Here is a 21,812-nt window from a genome sequence, read left to right on the forward strand (position 1 = left end):
AACACAATTACTTGTAACTTAAGTATGCGAGCATTCTTACGAGCTTGCATAAACAATGTTTGTTTGAAAAACGCTCATTGCAGAACGGCGGATTGATACATGAATAGTGCCGGCTGTGAAGTGTACATGGCTCCTCGATCACGCTTCAGCTCGTCGTAGTGGTAGCCGGCGCGCGGTCAACAGTTTATAAACATACTCAGCGGGTGTTTGTGTTACGTGCCGTTGTAGTTGCGACGAGGTCTTAAATTGCTTGCTAGGAATCAGAAGCAAAGTTTTGCGAGCGTGGCAACATTTACTACCCGATTCGCTGACGAGTAGGCCGTGCGAACTACTCTTTAGTTTCGCCCGCAGCGATCGCAGGCTGCACTGCGCTTAATGCGCGATGTCAGCTGCTAACAGCCGAGTGAAACATCCAAGAAGGCCTTCACGTGTGTACCGTGTCAACGCAAGGACGCTGGCTTAACAGGTAACCGCGCTTTGATAACCTTATTCGCAGGCATTCCCAATGCTGATGCGAAATGGCGAGGTTCTGACACGATTGCTTAAAACAGCATGCCTTCTCTCTCACACCATTGCTCACACACTCTCTCACTTGCATGTCTGTCACCACAGCGTTAAGGTTTGCGAACTACGCTGATTGCGTGTATTGGCCCATTGATCAAAAGCTGCCGTGATACTTGTATTTTACATCCCTGAGGCAGTGTTCATATCCTCTTAAATTGTGTGTTAATTCGTGAATGCTGAACATTAGCACGTATTTTTATTACGGTCTTCATAGCTGAATAACTAATCGTTTCGCCAAAGGAAATTATAACGGTGTCATAGGACCACTTTCGATCGCAATCAAGCCCGATCTGAATCGAACTCAGTGGACGCGGTTAGCTCCTTTCCGCAAATGAGCAAGGAAGCCAATTGCGACCGAAAAATTCGATCCGGATCGGCCTCGATCGGGATCAAAAAGTACGCCGTGTGACACCCGCTCTAGAACAGCACAATTTCTTGACTATCTTTACTGCAGCGCCATTTCTCCATTCTTGCATGAAAAGTGAACCCAACTAGGTTATTCAAACTACTGACGAAGTTAGAATAACTTCACATGTGTTGCTGCAAGTCAGGTCTGTCACTGACGGCAAAACACGAACAGCTCATGCCTGTCATTGTGTCAAAGGCAGACGCCGTTACACACAATCCACCCACAGCTGTTTCGCGGAGACCACTCATCTGTCCGGCAGCTCTGAAACGGTCGGCGGTACACCAACAACTGTTGTCGCACCGTAATCTCGAACAAGTACCTCTGCTTTTTATCACTTGACCTCGGGTTATGTTTGTACTGCTTGCTATACTCACGACAGGATCACTTCACCCGTGTTATCCTCCTCTTTGTTTATTTTTTATGCTCACCAGCATAAGGCCACTTCTGCCCTTGTTCTTGTTCTGCCAGGCCGCAGCCGTACGACAACGCAGCCACGACACCATGGTTGTCTTTAACGTCGGTGCTGTGAGGTGCCACCTGCTCAGAAGCTCGCGTTCCTGGTGCTACGTGCGACGGTGGAAGCACTCCAACTCACCCCTCAAGGTGTCAATCGTGGGTGCCGGTCCGGCGGGCTTCTACACGGCACAGCAGGTTCTCAAAGTAGGTGCGTCCTACATCGCACTGTCCACTACGTTCACTTAGGCTAGTGTTCCTTGAAGCGACGCAAAAAGAGCTTGCACTAAACCAATTTATACTGGTTAGGTATTGTTTAAAAACCCTATTTTAAATCATTTACCAAAAAAAGGATTGGTTGATGATGGCCAAAAAAGTGATGGCCTAGCCTCTCTTTTCTTGAATTCTGAGCTGAAACCTGAGCACTGGTATGTCGGCCTGGTTTCACCGATTTCCAAGCATTTTCTCATATTGGGGCCATTTCGGCTCGAGAAATGTTGTCAAGCTTGGTATGTTGAGTCTGTGGTTCATTTCAAATGTAATGCTACGCTTCTTTGCATATATAACCAGTAAACTATGCTGGAGATGTGCTGCCAAAATTTATGATGTCAGGGTGTGCTGGTGCAGGTGCCTCAGGGTGTCGTCACAACCTGTCTTTTTGTTTTTTGAGTCTTTTCTGGCTTGCCATGCCTCTTCTCATCTTAAAAGCAACACAAAGTCATTTAGACTGATAAAGTATTCTTCCAAATTCCTATCCTGATTCCTTTGACAGAATATGGTTGATTGCTAGTGAAGGAAATGAAGGCCCAACTTCCCTCTACTTATTGAAATTTGTGATGCAATCCCAACACCAGTATGTAAGTGGGACGTTGCAGATTTTTAAGTACTTATCTTTTATTTGGGCCACTTTGGTGCAGGAAACGTTATAGAAACTTGGTGGTATGAGACCTTGGTGCATTTAGAATGCAATGCAGCCTGTCTTTACTAACAAATAAGTATACCCAAGTGGATGCTGTCAAAACCCACGTCATGGCAAGCTGGCATAGAAACATCTGTATCTGGCTGGCTCCCTACAGTAACTATAGGTACATAGTTACTCTAGGAAGTTCAGGGTGGCGGCACCTCCTTCCTTCATGCTTTCCATCCTTCTTGGTTTGCCAACGTTCTGCTCACGTTGAAACTGACGTTTTTGCGGGTCTGGAAGTGTAATCTGCTGGTCCAGCTCAACCCAATGTTGGTCTCTAGTGCACCTTTGACCAGCAGTATAGTCAGTCTGTTTGTGTAGAATTTAATCAACTGCAGTTGAAGAAGCACTCTACGGTGTGTTGACAGGACCTAACTGTCTTCCCAAAACAGCATCCAAATGCCCTTGTCGACATCTACGAGGGTTTGCCAGTGCCGTTTGGTTTGGTCCGCTTTGGTGTTGCCCCAGACCATCCCGAGGTGAAGGTAAGTCAAGAAATGGAGTGAAACTAATTATGGTGTGGGGTTCTGACCTCACATCAAATATTTGTATGTGCAATCCAAATGTTTTTCTTGGGCAAAACAGAAAATGTTAAAACACAGGCAACATAAGGGTTAAGGTATTGGAAAATCCTAAGCAAAACTAAGCTGTTAAGTGAGTCAGTATGAAATAGTTAAAACATAGTCGAAAGTGCGCCATAAGCAGAATCTAGTTGTGTAGGAGTTGGTGTGAAGATGTCCATACACGAAGTCGAATATTTGCAGAATGCAGCTTTCAGTTGTAGAAACTACCGCAGGCTTCTCACGCATAGAAAGGATGACACTTACCACGCATAAACACTGGAAAGCGCTTTGGTTATTCAGGATCATCAAATAACCTCACTTAAAATGAGGAACGTGACAGAAGGAGATGCATAGAAGAATTGGAGGTGAGGACCTGTTATGTCTCCTCCATGTTGTGTACCTCATTTTATGTGCCGTTCAAACTAAACCAACTTTACTATCCCAGATAGAGCACACTTTTACTCTTGATCATTTCCTGCCAGTAGTCGTCAAATTTTTTATATTAATATTTTTTGTTTTATATTATTTTTGATTTTTTTCACCCAATGTGTCATTTTTTGTTACTGCCATTTCATTTGCACCATGTTTGTATATTTCTGTCTAGAGGTCTCGTGCAGTGAATGACTACAAGACCTTCTTCTGTATATCATGTCAAAATTCTACAATGCCAAGCTAAATAAACTTCTGAATCCTGCTGGCTAGCCCTTGCTAAAGTTTTGCCGCGAGTGATGATTGCGCTCATACATGTGGGCTGTCAGTACCGTTGGTAACTGTCCCGTGCCGACTTGCACTTCCAGAATGTGGTCCACACCTTCACGAACATTGCCAAGAACCCCCGGTGCAACCTGTACGGCAACGTCCGGCTCGGCACGGACGTCACGGTGGCAGACTTGAGGAAGGCCTACCACGCCGTCGTGCTGGTCAGTCCTGTGTGTGTGTGTGTGTTTGTGCATCTTTGTGTGGTTGTTTTTTGTGCACAATGCAAAGGTACAAGAGAAGATGGAGACTTAACGTGATCAGCAAGTGCCGAACGAGGTGATCCTCAGCCTGGAACCATTGTTTTGACTAACAGGCCTCGTCTTTGCTGATTGCTGTAGTGAAGACAAGTATGCTTGTTAAAACAATGGCTTCACAGGTATTTCTTCTTTGACCAAGACTGTTTTATGTGTGCATCTGAATCTTTGTATTGTTCTTATTCACGGCATTATATGCTTGTGGAGCAAGGAGGCGAAAATTGCGCGGCTCTTTCCAAAACTTGTCGTGCTTCCCCCGGGCCCCAGAGTTTAGGAATCCCTGCTTGATGCTGTAGCTCCTGTAACTTCTGTGTAATCCTTTTCCCCATATTTAAAGTAGCCTCTGTGGTGTGCAAGCAGAGAGCTGCAGCAGTTCTTAACGGTTTCAGTACCTTGCATTAAACTATAAAAAAGCAAAGAAAGACTAATTCGTTAGTGTGTGCTCAATATAAAATGATTAAGATGGGCCCTACAAACCTTGTACAGTAAAAGCTCGTTAATTCGAACCGCAAGGGGAAGCCGCTTCAGTTCGAATTAACGGAAGTTCGAACTAACGAAAGTGAAGGAGAGCAACAGCACACTGCGATTTGGAAGCAGTAGGGCATGTCAGAAATTTGGCGTGTCAGAAAGTGATGGCGTGTGCTGCGGGCACACGCCATCTTCAAGTTGAAGCTCTGGGTCCAACTGTGCCACACCACCGATGTCCACCGAAACGAACATTAGCCGAGGCTTAACACCATCACAATGAATTGCGACGGCCGAAACCTCCTGAGCTGAAAACAGAGGGGCACAACCGATAAAGACTGCCGAGACAAAGACGCTGAACATGTGAAGGTGGCGAAGGCCCTGATTCGTTGGTTCTTGACGTACTTGATTCGCTGTGTTTTGGCGCTGCCGTGCCATCTCCGCACAACATTAGCAGCTGTACAAGATTTGCAAAGCCTCCGAGATTCGCAAAGGGCAAGAAGTCTCGGAAGTTACGTAGAACGGAGAGGTGGCCGCCGCCGCTGCCTTCTGGCTGACCCCGCGCCAGTTAGATTTTTTCCGATTTTGCCATTTCTCGCCGTTCTCTCCGTTTCGGAGGCAATACAGCCTTGTGTGTAGGCAGTAGGCGCATATCTCTGGCCGTGTGCCAGGCGAGCGTAGTTCGAATTATCCATGAGGGAACCTTCTTGCGTTCGAATTAACGGACTTTTTTATACATAGACTTCTGTGGAGCTTGGCCGGACCAAATCGTACAGTTCGAATTATCCATCAATTCGAATTATTGAAGTTCGAATTAACGAGCTTTCACTGTATCGATATTGTGGCCACAATGTTATCGAATAAGATGTTTGTTTGCTAATTAATCAATAATGATTTTTCTATAAATAAGACCACAAAAACTATTAGAGGCTTGTGTAAAACGTTGCTAACAATATAGGGTTGGTTGAGGCATAGCTCACTTATTTACTGGCTCTGTGTTAGCTGAGGCACCCAGTGAAACAGTTCTTCATTGGCAGTCCACCTGACCAAGACAGCAAGTATTTTTTTTTCCCACTGATCCTGGTAGTCCAGTACCTGTGGTGCTGCGCTGTGATGCCGCTGGTTTGATCCCGGCCATGGCAGCCAAATCTTGGTGGTTTCAAAATGCAAAAATGCTTGTGTACTTAGATTGGGGTGCACTCTGAAGAACCCCAGGTGGTCAAAATTAATGCGGAGTGCTCCACTGTGGTGTGGCTCATAGTCAGATTGTGGTTTTGGCACGTAAAACCCCAGACTTCATTATTTTTTTTCAGACATACGGCGCTGATCAAGAAAGGAGCCTCGGTGTTCCTGGTGAGGTAGGACGTGCTTTGTGATTTTCCTGACTCCCTTGTTACCCACGCCAGGGTTGTGCTCTAAACCATAACGGGAAACCATCCATAGCATAATCCCTCGAAGCAGCTGTCTGGAATTTGCGCGATAATTTCACGCCTGCCGAAATTCCAAAGCCAAAAAAAGGAGGAATTGAGTCCGCTGTGCTTTCGCACCATTAGGTGGTTTCAGAACGTGCCAGCTGTCGTAGCTGCCGTAGGCGCAACGAACAGGCTCCTCCTAGCACACAAGTTTAATTGTGGAGAAACTAACTTTGACAAGATGTGTCTCTGCCATGGTCACGAATGGCATTGCCAACACTGTCAGGGCTAGGTTAGCTGCAACACACAAATATATCCAAAGAAAGAGACAGTTGCTGTCTTAGCTCAATTGGTAGAGCATTGCACGCATCGTGCAAAGGTTGTGGGTTCGGCACGAATAAGCATCAGGTCTTCTACTTTCGTTTCCCATTTCTTTATTATTTCTACATTTCAATCAAACTGCGCAACTAATTTTCCCTATGGCTTCGTTTGGTCGTTACTAACCTTGGGAAAGTTGCATGCATGTCGCGCATGCAGCTAGAAGGTTGGGGAACGTGAAAGTCGGGTGTCCCCACGAGCTCTGCACCGACTCGGTGCAACTTTCAAGTGCCACGACTTTCGACTCTCACAGTGCACGGGGCGCGCTCTCTGCAATTACGATGTGCAGGACCTTCCGAACGTGTTCAGCGCCCGCAAGTTTGTTGGCTGGTACAACGGCCACCCTGCCGACGTTGGTGTCTGCCCGGACCTTTCCGGTGAGACGGCCGTCGTCATCGGCCACGGCAACGTTGCCCTGGATGTCGCCCGCATTCTGCTATCACCCCCAGAGTCGCTTCAGGTGCGTGTCGCTCTGTGCAGGCTGAAAAAACAACCGTTGTGGTCATTTGTGAATGCACTGATGCTGGCTGATGTAATGCTGCTTGCGCAGGTTTGTTGTTGTCCGTAAGAACTGTGACTGCGCCTTTGTCGCCCACTGGTGTGATCGCTTGTGAGGTCGGCATTCCAAAATGGTGTGTTCTGGCTAAGGTCTGTGATCAACTCGAGCCAGCGCATTCACACGAAACATGCTCGGTGGTCTCTTTGCCACAACAGCCATTACACGTAGCCCTGTCGGTCATTCTGATGCGAAAGGCAGAAGGCCTTGTAAAGGCCACTCGTAGCGTTTCATACTTGTTTGCTTTTTTTTTTTTTTCTGTGATGCCAAACAACACTAAAAGCTATGTGAAAAAAAAAAGAAGTTACATGAGTCTCAGCAAGCATCAACTGTCCCGAACTTATATTCTGCTGTAATACACTAGTTTCATTTTTGTTCAAGTTCTATATGTTCTTCCCTTTTATCACAAACCTTGCGTGACCCCATGCCTTCATTGTTCGCACAGCCAGCTAGTCATCACGACAGATGATTAAAATGGAATGAAAGGGTCTGCCTTGTGTCAGCTTTCTTTACTCCAACCAGTTCACTCATCAGGTGTGCCAGTGTTGACCCACACACTGAGCGGTCAAGAAAGGTGAACTTTGTTGTCACACTTTTTTTTCCACCTACAGGAGACGGATATAGTCGAACCGGCCCTGGAAGCACTGAGAAAGAGCCGTGTGCGGAACGTGATAGTGGTAGGCCGGAGAGGGCCCTTTGAGGTAGCTTTCACCATCAAGGAACTGCGAGAGATGACCAAGATCCCAGGTGTGGACAGCATCTTCCGGCCAGAGGACTTCAACGAGGTCCGAGAGAGGTTGGCCGGTACGTGTGCTGTTGCTTGGTCAGTCACTGTAATTTGCATTGACATGGGCTGAAACGGAAGAACTTTTCATTCCATTTCTTCTTGATTACCTCAAAGGCACCCTCAAAGTGAGGGGGCCTATTTGTGAAGATCTGGGACATTATTTATTTACAGTAAACCCCTTTTCAGGTGAACATGGAAGTACCTTCAAGATCCGTTTGTTTTATCAAAAGTTCACTGAATCAGTACAACCTAGACAAAGTTCTTCTTATTGTTCAGCTTATCAAATAATTTGTCTCAACAAGGTTACCCTTAAATGGAATACACTGTGTTTTTTTTATATAATGCCCTCAAGGTTGAAACAGTTCAGTGATGCAGTAAAAATGTGTCAGAAAATGCTACTAGAAGCCACTTAAGATTATTTTGTACATACCTGAAAAACAAAGCTTGAACTAATTACAAGAATAATGAATAAGACTTATGATAACCTTAGTAACTGTAAATATTTAATTAATAGTATGAGAAACACACACTGGTATAAGTTTAATTAATTCATACTATAGTATACCTTCAGGCCATACCTGTGTTCACTTCATACCTGTGTTTTGTAGAAACTTCTGCAGGTGCTGGGTTTCAAAAACGTCACCATTCAACAGCTTTGCACTCTCTGCACACTCACGTGCGATCTTATTCATCAAGTTAACAAGGAGAGCACTGCCTCACAAATGTCTCTGATATTACTCTTGTTGATTTGACTCAATACCTTGATTTGACTGTTAGACTAAATTGACATGTCTGAGATTTCGCAATGGACGAGCCATTGGCATGTACCAGGCAACTTCATACGATCTTTAGGCTGAACACGTAGGCATGCATGTTCAACCCATTAAAGGGACTGAAATGGAAACGTTAAGTCAGTTTAAGCTGACGAAGTATTCTTTAAGAACTCTGTTTTCATTAATTTAATAGTATGAGGTTGATCATTAGAAGAGAAAATGAATGTCAGTTCCAGTTTCTATGTTTCACACCAAAGCCCCAATGCCGGCGCTTCAGTACTACGTCACAGATTTAAAATTGTTTTATTATACATTTGAGCTATTGTAGCTCAGTAAAAGTTCTTGAAATTTGCGAATTTCAGTCTTTGGTGATCTTAAAGTACAGTGTAGTGTGTCTTTTCCGATAAAACATTAACAAGGCCCATGCAGGCGGCGTCAAAATCCATGGCATGGTGCAGGAACTTCATAGTGGGATCAGCACCTGCCTTTAATTCTTGCATCTCTTCTTGCTTACCAAGCCTCTTCTCTCAGCGAGAGCAGCCTTGGTATTGTAGGAAGGGTAGTTTACTAATACAGCTCAATTTTTTTTTATTGTCCCTTCAAAGTGTGGCTGAGGATTTTCTGCTTTTTTTAGGCCTTGGAAGACACCCGCAACTCTAATGCCTCTTGCCCTAAGGGTAACACGAATAAAACAGTTGAGCTTTTAAAGTAGGGCTTAGAAACGTCGCTGTTCCGCATGCAGCGAACAAGGCACACGCACTGTGCCTAATTAAGCGCTTGCACTCAGTGGAATGGCCACACAAGAAATGAATTGTAAAGCACACACCGTGCTCATTCAACTAAAGGGTCATGCTAGCAAGCTTTATCATTGCAGAGCATGTGGCAGTAACTTTCATGTTCTGGCAACATGTCAGGGAACCCTGTGTCGGAAATTCTTGCTTTCAATGAGGTTTCAATAAATGTATTACAACCTTAGTATCTAACCTTAATAGCGACTTACACAGCCTGATGGAGTGGTGCCAAACTAACCAGCTACAGATAAACCCGTCTAAAACAAAATTTGTTGTATTCGCTTCCCACCAACGAACACTTCGCTTCATTCCTCCTATTTTATTGGGCGGAAGTCCTATCCCTGCAAGTTTTTCATGCAATTATCTCGGCGTAGAAGTAGACAAACATATTAAATTTACTGAACACATAACCAAACTAAAACAGAAGATTACCTACGGGATTTGGGTACTTCTAAAAGCAGGACACATATTTGACCATCAAATATTACTATCATTATACTTTTTATTTATTCATTCTCACATTAATTACTGCGTTACTTGCTGGGGAAACACTTACTTAAAAACTAAAACAGAAGATTACCTACGGGGTTAGGGTACTTCTAAAAGCAGGACACATATTTGACCATCAAATATTACTATCATTATACTTTTCATTTATTCATTCTCACATTAATTACTGCGTTACTTGCTGGGGAAACACTTACGTAACCCATTTAAACTCATTGCAAATTCTACAGAATCAGGCTATTAGGATAATTACATTTAGCCCATATAATAACAACGCCTCATATCTTTTACGAACTAATCACATTCTTACAGTCACACAACTCGTTAAATATAATCTAGGTACGTTTCTGTTCCGTGAAATCAATTACACACGATGCGATAGCTTGTTACCACAGTCTTCTCTATTAAATACTAATATTACCAGGTTTGCAATAAATAGGAACTTCATTTTACCTAAAATCCATACTAATTATGGCAAACAGAGCGTCCATTTTTCATCTATCGCATTCTGGAACACACTACCAATTTACATAAAAACACTTAAAATTCACGAATTCAAGAAACAACTAAAAGATTACATTATGTCGAATACTGATGCCTAGTCCATACTCATAAGCATTCTTTCAGGGTCCCTTCATTTCATTTTCATTGCCATACCATTAGGTTTCTGTTTTTGCATCACATATACATTCCACTTAACTAATTCTACTGTGTTCGTCACGTCATCTACGCAGTTACTTCATCAGTTGTCAATGAGATTGTGTTACAGAGCTTTTTTTCATGACATTTATGCATATGTAATTCTTCAATCATGGTATTCATGCTAAAACCTGTAATTTTTTTAACAATTTGTTGAAAACTGCTGTACTTTTGTTTTATTACGTTTACTTTGTAAAGGAGGTCCCATTGCAGTCTTTGACTCCGGGACCTCCTCCTGAATATTAACAACGTGTAATCATTCTAATGATCTCAATAAAAACCGATTCTGATTCTGATTCTGAATGTAAACCAGTTAATAAGACGCACCTGCCTGTTGAGTATTTTCTGTGGAACTGTGAGATGAAACAAGCAGTGACTGTGATACAAGCAGTGGAGCTGATGCGAAAACAATGCTGCCACCACTTCAAAATTCTGCAGACATGGTGAACGTTTCACATGCGCTGCCCCATGTTTATGTGCAGACCTACCACGACCCCGCAAGCGTCTGCTTGATCTGATGGTGCAGACGTCGGAGAGAAAACCGAGCAACCAGCCCCGTTCCTGGGAACTACGATTTCTGCGAAGTCCACTGCGCTTTTTGGCAGACTCAAGCACAGGGCGTGTCTCGGGCGTTGAGCTGGCTGTCAACCGACTTGAGGTCAGCGACCTGTTGAGTGTCGCAACTGCTCGAAGCTGAAAAGTAAAACTCTTTCAATTATAGTCAGCTGAATTGAAAGAGCCATGCAAACCACGCAAACCACTTGCATGGTAGCACTTCAAACCTGTTTTACTTGTGGTAGCAAGCCATACTTAGTGTTTGGTTCAGTCTGTTGTGCCTCTTGTCTGAAGCCCCTTGTGTGTCATATGTGCCTCCAAGATCTGTAATCGTATTAAATTTTCCTTGAAATAGCAAGGTATACATAGTGGCTGCGCTCGCTGTTTTCTTTCGTCTTGTCGCAGCCTCGTTTGCGTCATGTGTCTAATCACACAAGAAGGGGCAGAAAAGGGCATGACAGTGGGCGTTTTTCTCAGTGGTAACAGCCGCCATTCACTGTGTGCATGCTAGACAGCACTGCAATATTGTGGCACAGCAAAAACAGAGGCTTCACCCAGGTGCTTAGCACCTGCGTCTTTCGAGTGATGTGTGACTCAAGGGGAAATAGATGAGCTGCAGCATGTATGTCAAGGACACCGTGTGCAATACAGACATGAACAAGCTATCACAAATCCTTTTTCATCTAGTTTCATGTAATGTGCCCCTACCTTTATTTCTTATTTTATATTTTGCGCCCTTCCTGTTTGCACCTGCTATTCCAATTGATAGCCTGCTATATATGGTTGCAAAATCGTATTTTGCCACTTTATGAGTGCTCTCGGTCGGCTGGTACCATCTATTGGGTTATTTAAAAACACGTCAGTTTTGCTCTTTTGTTTTCGTTTACCGTCGCATGTGGCTAACCTAACTTAAAGCACCTCCGGAGAAGGGTGTGATGAGTGCTCATAGTTTTCATGATGGTATCTGTGTTGCACGCTGCTCCATCCATGGAAACATTGCATTGCTACCGATTCTGATGCATCCGCGTACAAGTTTTTGGAGTCAAGAAGCAGCACTGACGCGGAAGGCAACTTTGGTTAATGAGATTTCAGCATAGTGTTTCACTTTCTTCACCGTGCGCCAATGTTAGGATAACCTGTGCATGCTAAAATTTTCAGTTCTCATCTGCAGGGTGTTATCCTCCTTCAGTAGGGATCATTTTCCAGTGGCTGCGCAGCAAGTTAGGGTGTCTCAGGAACAAACATCCCAAAGTCGACTGCTGCATTGTGCTAGGGCTTGTCACGAGGATTAACATTTTCTTTTATGTCCCAAGAAATTCTTTACACAGAAAGTTGATATTTCCTGGAATATTGCCCAGGTTCCTTGCATTGAAAATGGATACTCTGGAATTTTCTTTTTTTTTTCATTTTTTTTCCATGCGAACCAACGCTGATGTTATTCTATAACTCTCTCGATGCTTTTAGAAATTTTTTTTTACCTTCCTTTTCAAGTTCTTTTTAATAGACGTGTGGTTTGAGACTAGTACTGTCTAAAAGAGAATTTCTTCCTCTTCACTTTGATGCTATACACTTCAATATCTAGCATGACCTGGTATAGTAAAAAAAAATATGTTTTTACTAGACTACAGAAAGGCTGCTGCTTTTCCTGCAGGCAGGAAAATTTTAAAGCCTGCGGCTCACGACTTTGCTGTTGATGCTTCCAGAAAACTGAATCGGGAAGCAAGGCCATTGCAACGAGCGAAAAAGAGATGATTCCTTGCCAGATGGTAAGCATCACTTGCTTCAGTGTTGTTCTTGTCTGACGCGTGTACTTCTAAGATGTTTCTTCTCTCGATAATTCACCTCAATTCCAGAAAGACCCGAGAAAAACTCCAGAAAGAGGAGGTCAGTGCTGCCGTATTAGTGAAGTACTCGCCGTTGATCAGTAAGGCTCTTCAAGTATACCCGAGCTAACCTTTCAGGACTAGGAATCGGCTTTGGAGGGAGGCTCAGGAGGAGAAAAGTTTTCATCAAGTAATTCCTCGTAGCTGGAATCGCTGAGGAGCATTCTTCGATGTGACCGCTTCAATTGAGGAGTGATGGATGTTGTATGCTGTGTGGAGTCAAAGAGCTTCAATTCAAGCCCCATTTGTGAATACAGCGTAAAAAGGCCGTGCCTTAGGTTGGCTGTTCATTGCATAGGCCCTGTTCATTTTGATTACAGTAAAACTTCACTTTTTGTGTGCTTTCCTTGTTTTCAGTGTGCTGTTCTTCTTGGTAGATTTTAAAGGGGCCCTGTAGTCCCTGTTCTTCAGAACCGATATCAAACTGGAGTGACTGCAATGCCTTTCAATAAATATATTCGTTTCAATAATATATGCGTTTGCAGCAGAACGTCACCTCAAGGGATGCGGCTTTTGTGCTCTCTGCAGCCTCCCATTTTCGGTTTCGCACGCTCTCACTGCCGAAATTAGCCGTGCCCCAGTTACACGAGTTGTTGAATTTTTCCTGATTCAAGAGTTGGCATGGCTTGTAGGGAGAGCTTGCTTCAATTTCCCAGTTACAATGAGCCTGTTGAAACTAAAAGCTTAAAAGTTAATGAACGAGTTTTTGTTAATTAGTGGCCAATCACCCTGCATTACCCATCACCCTGTGGTCACCACCACCAACAACTGCATGTCTCCAAAGGAACTGTTTTTTTACTTCAAAAGGGCTATCTTCAAATATTGCTTAAAGTCTGTGTAGAAACACCTGGTATATATATGTGTATGTGTGAGTTTTGGTAGCACCTGCCCAAAACCAGAATCCCCAGTAAACATCTGTTCACGACGTTTGCGCTGTCTCAGGCCACCCACTTCAGTCGTGTTTCCATGCTTTGGAACTTTGCATGCACCCTCCTTATACCGCGACTGGGTTTGAAGTGTTCGTTGTAGCAATACAACACTGTTGCAAACGTTCGCTATATCTGGACGTTGTTTTAAAACAGGCAGGGTTGGAAAACCACAAATACAGTGGAGTGTGGCCTTTATTGTTACATCTGGGATCGTTATATGTGGGTTCGACTGCATAATAATTTTATCTTTGGTCGCAGTGCTTAGTCATTTCTTTCTTTATTTCTTTGTCTTCCATGTGATTTCTAGGTCCTGAAAAGCATTGGCTACACGAGTGAACTTGTTGATCCCACCGTCCCGTACGACGGCAAGCGAGGTTTCGTGCCAAATTCTCAAGGTCGAGTCGAGTCATTGCCAGGTACTTGATTCCCCATCACTTATCTCACATTGCATAAGAAAAAAAGAAAGAAACTTAACCTTTACTAAATAAATGGGACTGCACTAATCTCTCGTGGATTGGATCTTTATATTGAAGGTTCGACTTTGGTGACGCCGTGCCAAAGCAATATTAAAGTAAATGCACTAAAATTTTGTCCATTCACTGCTCTTTAATTCGGCAGATTGGATCATTTGGACATCATATCCAGTTTTTGCCTAAATCTACATTGTCCTATGGCATATAAAAGCTCTTTATTAGGAAGGTTTCTGCTTTTCACTGGTTGATTGGTAGGAGCTTGAGACAGCATGCACGTGGCAATGATTGGTGAACGAGCGAAGCATAACAGTGAACATACAAAAAAAAAACAGAGAAGACATATTTAATTGATTAGGCTATTTAGTCTTTCTTTTATTTCACATTGTATGTATATAGGACTCGTTCAAAAACGAGGGTGCAACAAGAAGCTGTTTCAGTTTCATTCATTGCGAGAATCGCGATGTGGCGGACCGTCTAGAAGCCACCTGAAACTGCAAATCGGTTCAGTTGCAATGCAGGCACTAATGCTTCGCTTTCTTGTGGCGGGAAATTATATCATCGAACATGCCAAGAACGAAATTATTTCGTTTATTAATTAGTGGGAAGTCGGCTTTGGCCGGATTTGTGTGTTCCATGCCAGCACCGTAATGTGAAGGATGTTGAAAAGGCTCCCACTGCTCGAGAGAGGTTTAGTACAGATTGCCTTATAATTTCCATGCGCTGCGTAATGTACACCAGATGAGGAAAAAGCTTGCCTTTCATTTAGATTTAGAGCAAAATACGAACTAAAACAGTGAATCAATTCTTTGCTAAGTAAACATTTGCTTATTGTTTTCGCCATTCATTCAGTAATCCAGCAGCTTTATAATCCATAGATTTCTTATTTCTGGTTTCATGAAATTCAAATGTGAACGCTTTCGCTCAATTGAATTGCTCTTAAAAGCGTTAGACATGTATTTCAGATGGGTGTCAAAAATGTACGACATGCAGATTTACCAAAGTATCAGTTTTTCTGTGTAGTGTATTTACTCGATTCTAACGCACCCTCGATTGTAACGCGCACCCATTTGCCATGACCTAAAAAAAGAAAAGTCTTTTGCAGTATTGCACACCTCATTCTTTCATGCAGAAATACATGTACATGTTTCTCATTTAGAGAAACAAATATTTACTTCCAATACACTAACGTTGCAATAAATAAAAAAAGTCGTAGTTTCGCCCCAAAGGCGAACCATCGATTGCGATGGCAAATTAATAGACAGCTATATGAAAAGTAAGGATACTAGTTTTATCGGCCGTATAAACTTTTAAACATTCAAATTAACAAGTGTGGCATCACGTGTGCATGAGCAAACATGAACACGTCTCACCCAGTGACCACAGAAACTATTTTATCAAAATGCTGGAGTGAGGAGTGAGAAGTGCTGTAGCAGGAGCGAGCGAGCAAATTGACCTTTGTGCGGCCTAGGTGCGTAGACTCTTGTCTCCATCGCAGATCGATTTCAAGATAGGGGACGCTGCGCCATTTGCAGCAGCTACCAGAGAGAACACCTCTTCCATTTTCACCAGTCCCGCACGCAAGTTTCGGGAACTCCAAACGCCCGTGATGCAGCCCAATTTCTGTCCGTCTCCGCACACGTGATCACTTTCCTTTTAATTGCAGCATTGCGTTGTCTTCACAATCGGCACTCCCATGCTGACAGAGCAAACGCAGAAAACGGGAAGACGGACAGTGTACCATAGTGTACTGGAATGGGGCAGTGTGTCGTCCGTGCAGCAAAACAATGGGAGAACTGGGAACGCTTCCGTGATGGCATCACCAGGCGGACGCTGTGATCGACTAGCGTACCTAGCGCGCGAAATTTAAACTTGTTGTGCAAAACTTTCTGCATTTATAAAAGCGCTCTCAAAAGACCATTTAGACTATTATAATCTACAAAAAAAAAGAAGACAAACCGTTAGGATACATCAATAACGCCGTCTAAGCTTGCACATTTCCAACCACAGATCATGCAGTGTTCCTGATCGTCTGCTCAGCGTTTCGGTTACAGCAGACAAATAAACGCACGTCTGCTCGTTCCGTTCAGTAATCACACATGTTTGTAGTATTTTGAAACACAACTGGAAGTCTGGAAGCCTGGAAGGAGCACTTGCCTGGTGGGTTGCATGGGATTCCTTTCATGTTGCGTCACCCAGAAGGGCAGTCACCAGGTTTCACTGAAGAAGGAAAATCTGCTCTGTAGTGAATGCAGCCTCTATCGCCTCGATATTTCGCTCTGTAAAAGGACGCCGAAGGTCAAGAAGGGCATATTGAGCCAATCTTCCCCGTGTTCCTGATTTGAAGCAGCCTGTAGTTCTGATCGTTATGCAGGAACCTCAATGCACACACACACAAAAAAAACATTTACAAACCCAGCGCTTGCCGTGCACATAAAGAATGTGCAAACACGGCAGGAAAAACCACAGCAAGCAAGCAATCAGCGAATTCCGCATGTTCATGCACGACCTCCGCGACTACCGTAACTGCTAATCCCTGAGGCCCTGCATTGCACCATTATTTTTCCTCTAGCCAGCAATGACTCTAGGCCGCAGCGACAGGCGCCAAGCAGACTGGCATGCTCCAGCACTCCCGGCCGTCATCACAATAAGAGTCATGTTCTCGCCGCCTCACGACACACTGCGTGCTTCCAGTAAACCATAGGTGTACTAACCTAAGCACACATACTACACCACATGGAGGAAGCTACAGCAGCTAGGCTCGAAGCGTGTACGAGGCGGCCAGTTTGAAATGCCGATGGCGATATGGTAATGCAGATTTAGGGTCTTACTTGATTCTAATGCGCACGCAATTTTTGGACCCGTTTTATTGGGGAAAAAGTGCGCATTAGATTTGAGTAAATGCGGTAGTTTTGGTGTGCAGCCAGTAAAGCAGTACAACACATTGTTGCTAGAACATGCTACTCAAGGCTGCAAATCCAAACTTGACGCTGCATGCTTATGCTTTAGAAATATTAAACTATCCCGGAGATCCCGCATCCCGTTAGCATTGGGGCTGACAATACTCTAAGGCTGTCAGACTTGTATTTGTAAGTATGTGTACATGTGAACTTATTTACCTGTCTAGGTGTCTACTGTAGTGGCTGGCTCAAGACTGGTCCAGTAGGCGTTTTGGTGGCGACGATGAACAGCAGCTTTGAAACGGGCCAGGCAATAGTAAAAGATGCCGAGTCGGGTCTTCTGCCGGCAGACGACAGGGAGGGCTCGGCATCTATCTTGAAACTGCTCGAGTCGAAAGGCAAGTGTTGGACTTCCAAACTGATGCATGCATAGTGCTTCAGTTAAGGCGCATTGGTTAATGGTACTAAAGGTAACCATTTGAGACAAGCTGTAGTGACTAGATCTTTAAGGGATCCACTTCCAGGCACGAAGCCTGCAATTTTTTTTTAACTGTTTTTTGAACAAACTGTCTTCCCCTATATATATATAATGTGTGTGAAGGAAGTAGTTCTTCGGATCTAGTATTGGTAGGATATATGCACCTGCACTTTTTCAGTATATGTATATATGTGTGACACACACACACACAAAATCGACTCTCATTACAGTGGACCCTTATAATTCAACAAAAAACGATCCAAACGCCTCACTTCCGGAACTTTCGTCGCGATGTCTGACAACTTTATTGCAAAGAGTGAGTGACAAACGTCCTAAGTAAATAAACAAAAAGTCGCAGTTTCGCCTAAAAGGCGGAGCATCGATTGCGATCACAAATTAAGCGAGATAAGCGCAGCGACGGCAGCAAGCGAATTGACCTTCGTGCTCTCTCGCTTCAACGCGAACTAAACGTTGAAAGCACAGCACATACGAAGCTGCCGGCACTAGGTGCACTTTGTCCACTTCGCAGATCGCTTTCAAGATACAGTGCCCGCACGGCCGCGCCCTTAACAGCAGCCAACGAAGTATAACCTCCCCCTTGCCTCGCACGCAAAAGACAGCGCGCTTCCACCCCACTTTCCTCCCTCCACTCAAGATATTGAACCGCAATCGTCGGCTACCCTCACAAGTCAGTGGCCAGCCTGTGCCGACATGGCAAAAGTCCGTTTTATACGCCTGATTTTGACAAAAATTGCCGCTAATTTCACTGTAGCCGATAGTCCATTGTAGCCCGCTCCGTTAAAAGCGAACTTCATTGCATTAATAAAATAGGCAGAACAAGCTAAGGCTCAAATATGGTCCATTGCAGCTGAAAGTCTGTTCTACGCTCCATTGTAACGAGCATAGACTCTCCTTAAACGGACGCAGTGGACTCTCTTTAAGTGGAACCTCAAGGGACCAGTAAAACTGGTTCTATTTATCAAGAGTTCCGTTTACTGAGAGAAAGCTGAATGCAGTTGCATGGATACAAAACCAATCAACCGTGAGGATGGTGTTCCGTTTAAGATATTCCACTGTGTGTGTTCGTACGCGTGCATGTGTGTTAATTATAAAAATGGACTAGAACACTCCACACAGAAGACAGGAACGCTCTGATTGAAATTCAAATGCGTGCACATGCATCTAATGCCTAAATAATTCAGACTATGTGGTGTTCGGAGTAGCATAATGTTCAGTATGCCTTATAGTGGAATGCTAAATGCTTCACGCTTACCTCATGTATGTTTGATGTGCTTTTTTATGCATTCAACCTCCTTTTTTTCGACCCTGATGGAACCAACAAAATTGATCGAATTATCCGGTGGGTCAAATGAAACAAAATGTAGAAAAAAAACTTGAAGCACAGTGCTGATTCATTTGGCAGTAATTGCCCTATTTTAACATGCCCCTGAATCAAATGCACACTGCTTTCTATGTCTCCAAAGCAGAAAACTAACATAGGAATGACAGCAAAGCTTCTAGACAAAGCATGAATCTAACATTCACTTGATTTTTAGCAAGAAAAATGGGCAAGGCTAATCTCAGTTGCACAGTGGTAGCCAGTTACCTAAACTCAGCTTCGCTGCACTCCGCAGCTGTGTTATGCGTTAAAGCATACAAACTTTCCGAATGCGATTTTCAATCAAATTTTCTTGGGGAAAAAAAAAGGCGTGTTAGGTTCGGGTGAATGCCGTAGTCGGACATTGTGAGCTACCATTATTGCTTGAAAAATCTTTCTAGGGCAGGACGAAAATAGGAATTTTCGGCGGGAGGTGACGGGCGTTCAGCGCATTCCCTGTCCTCTAAGCTCTGCCCAGGCAGGCGCCGCCAGTAACGGAGTCGCTATTGGGATCAGCTTAATGGTTAGGTGCATGCATGCTGACTTGTCAATGAGTAAATAGCAAGGCGCAATAGACCAGGACAGAAGATGAACACAAATGACAGGTCCGGTGCTTGTCGCTTCTGTCCTGGTCTTCTGTCCAGGTCTTCTGTCCTGGCCTTCTGCCCTGGTCTATTGCGCTTTGCTATTTACTCATTTAAGCATGAACCAGCTAGCCCAAGCAAGAGTTTTACGTGACTTGTCAAGTTTGAATTATCTGGCAAAGGCCAGTTTTAGGATCGAAATAATGAAAGTGGGCCCATAGAAATGCATCGGCACCAGTCGGGACCTGCGGTTGGGATCGGAATAACTGTAAAATTGAGTTAACCGGAGTCAAAGTAATGCAAATCCACTGTATTATGACATAAATGGTATCTCAATGATTATACTATTACAGGCGAGAAAATTTGGGAAGGAGCATTAAACATTGACTACATGCTTAACATGCTATGGTCCATCTTTGTTTATAGCTTCATTTTTAATGCACCGGACAGACGTGGGATGTCCAACAGCTGTGCACATGATGAAACAGTACGCAATGGTAGCCATAAATGAGGGTTCAAGCTCAACCGTACATATAGTAGTTTATTCAGAATTACGACAACATATACGGTTGCAGATTTAGGAGGCATAATGTTATTCTATCAGAAGATGGCATGATGATTTTACTACGCAAAGCCGTCTCCAACCTACATGCTTTTTAAAGTGTGACTGTAATAACAGCGCTGTATGGGCTTAATACAGTTCCTTTCATTTAAAAGATGTTGTTTTGCCCCTGGTTCAAATATTTCCTTCACACCATTATTTTCACACGTCAGGGCTTTTCCATAAACACGGAGATAACTTTGTTGACACTGGCTGGCAGCAAGTGAATGGACATGAGATCCGGCTGATTGAACCACTCTTCAGCCATAATTTTCCGCAAATGTGGCTTTACACTATTCGTTGTCGACCGTTGTCAATAATTTGAGGAGCGTGAACTTTCGGAGCCAGGTCTCTGTTACATTCATCTTGAGTGTCCGTTGCACAACATAGGAGCTCTTGTCCTTGCATGACCGGCCATTTTGCCTTACAGGTCTCCCTCTCCCCTTTTAGCATAGGGACTTGTATTGGTCTCATCTTGAAGGTAAAATTCAAAGGCAGGCTGCGCGCATTTAAAGTGATGTGCATTGGTTGGACAAGTTTCGAGTTCTGTGTAGCGTTTTTGTCCAGCGTCCGGTGCTTTGCAAAGCGGCGCTCGAGAGAGGTTCACAGATTGTAGATATGGAAAACCTACAAGGTTCAGCCATAGTGCTCCTCTACAGAACTATAAAAATAATTGGCCTGATATTTCTGTGTGCCGACCACGAATCGGTGGCACTTCTTCGCAGTTCACCCAAACTTGGTCGCTCTGCATGGATCCAAAACGAAATTCTTCTGTTTGTACTAGGGGGGGGGGGGGGGGGGGGGGAAGAAGAAGAAACCACAAAACCGACACTATACTGTCTTTCCCAAGTTGGAGTGACAACTTTAGCGATAATGTTCATGCCATGCCTGTGACAATATGTTGGGGCAATTAGTTTCTTTGCACGTGACCAGGTGCGTATCTCTTATGGGAGAGAAATGGGCATATCACTGCTTATTTCTCTTTTGCTTGAGAAAATGAATGAAGAGTTTCAATTTCTGCAGGAGAGGGGAGGGGGGCGGGGGTTGCACTGTCTTTCATCCATCTGGACGTAACTAAATTGGCATCCCTTGTTTTTGGAAACACAGCCCACGGATAATTTCGAACTCTCTTTCGATCTTTCAGGTATACGACCCGTCACTTTCGACGAGTGGCTCAAGATCGAAGCGTACGAGAAGGCGCAAGGTGAATGTAAAGGCAAACCCAGTGAGAAGCTGCTTTCCGTCAAAGAAATGCTTAATGTTGCATTTAGCTAGTCGTACCTGTTGTCTCATAGGTTCTCTTACTCTCTCTTCTTTCTTTCTCTCTCTTTCCCTCTCTGTCTCTCCTACCTCCTTTCGGATAACAGCCAAATAATAAGTGAAGCCGAAGGTTGCAGCCAGGCCAAGCGCTGGCTACTGTTTCCTAAACATATGAAACGAAGGCCCTGCTTCTTGTGGAATAAAAGCTCCGCTCCTGTTCTTGTTGCAAGTGTCTCATAGTAGCCAGAACTTTGGCAATAAGGGCTTGTGTGATGAAGTGGTTTATTCATGGATAGTTTGTTTAGTTTACGTCGAAGTGAGATTTCTTTTATAGTTGTAGTTTCATGCATTTGCCCATTGAGAAGGCGTGCCTAATGTATGTCTGCCTGTACAGCTGACAATAAAATTACTGAACATAAAACATCCTGGGTGGTCTCTTA

At 43.9% G+C, this 21,812-nt stretch overlaps 1 protein-coding gene across 3 annotated transcripts; it reads left to right on the forward strand.

The window, feature by feature from the left end:
- Positions 1-70: 70 nt before the first annotated feature.
- Positions 71-21,705, forward strand: dare (NADPH:adrenodoxin oxidoreductase, mitochondrial). Of its 3 annotated transcripts, none has more exons than XM_070523762.1 (13): positions 71-466; positions 1,442-1,633; positions 2,783-2,875; positions 3,751-3,873; positions 5,745-5,789; positions 6,511-6,681; positions 7,389-7,581; positions 10,817-10,992; positions 12,593-12,655; positions 14,009-14,117; positions 17,299-17,469; positions 21,257-21,337; positions 21,480-21,705. In XM_070523762.1, exons 2-13 carry the CDS (start codon positions 1,475-1,477, stop codon positions 21,485-21,487), a joined length of 1,392 nt encoding a protein of 463 aa, XP_070379863.1. In that variant the 5' UTR covers positions 71-466; positions 1,442-1,474; the 3' UTR covers positions 21,488-21,705. The 3 variants fall into 3 exon arrangements, with proteins under 3 accessions (XP_070379863.1, XP_070379864.1, XP_070379862.1); XM_070523763.1 differs by having other exon boundaries at positions 21,257-21,316; XM_070523761.1 differs by having other exon boundaries at positions 21,257-21,705.
- Positions 21,706-21,812: the final 107 nt, after the last annotated feature.

The sequence above is a fragment of the Dermacentor albipictus genome, chromosome 8 (assembly GCF_038994185.2).
Source record: "Dermacentor albipictus isolate Rhodes 1998 colony chromosome 8, USDA_Dalb.pri_finalv2, whole genome shotgun sequence".
NCBI classification, from domain to species: Eukaryota; Metazoa; Arthropoda; class Arachnida; order Ixodida; family Ixodidae; genus Dermacentor; species Dermacentor albipictus.

Bases quoted from the DNA above. Each gene is read 5' to 3' on its own strand.
- dare (XM_070523761.1), top strand. From the start codon at position 1,475: ATGGTTGTCTTTAACGTCGGTGCTGTGAGGTGCCACCTGCTCAGAAGC. The intron at 1,634-2,782 runs GTAGGTGCGTCC...TTCCCAAAACAG, and splicing joins CGGCACAGCAGGTTCTCAAA to CATCCAAATGCCCTTGTCGA. The intron at 10,993-12,592 runs GTCAGCGACCTG...TGATGCTTCCAG, and splicing joins TGGCTGTCAACCGACTTGAG to AAAACTGAATCGGGAAGCAA.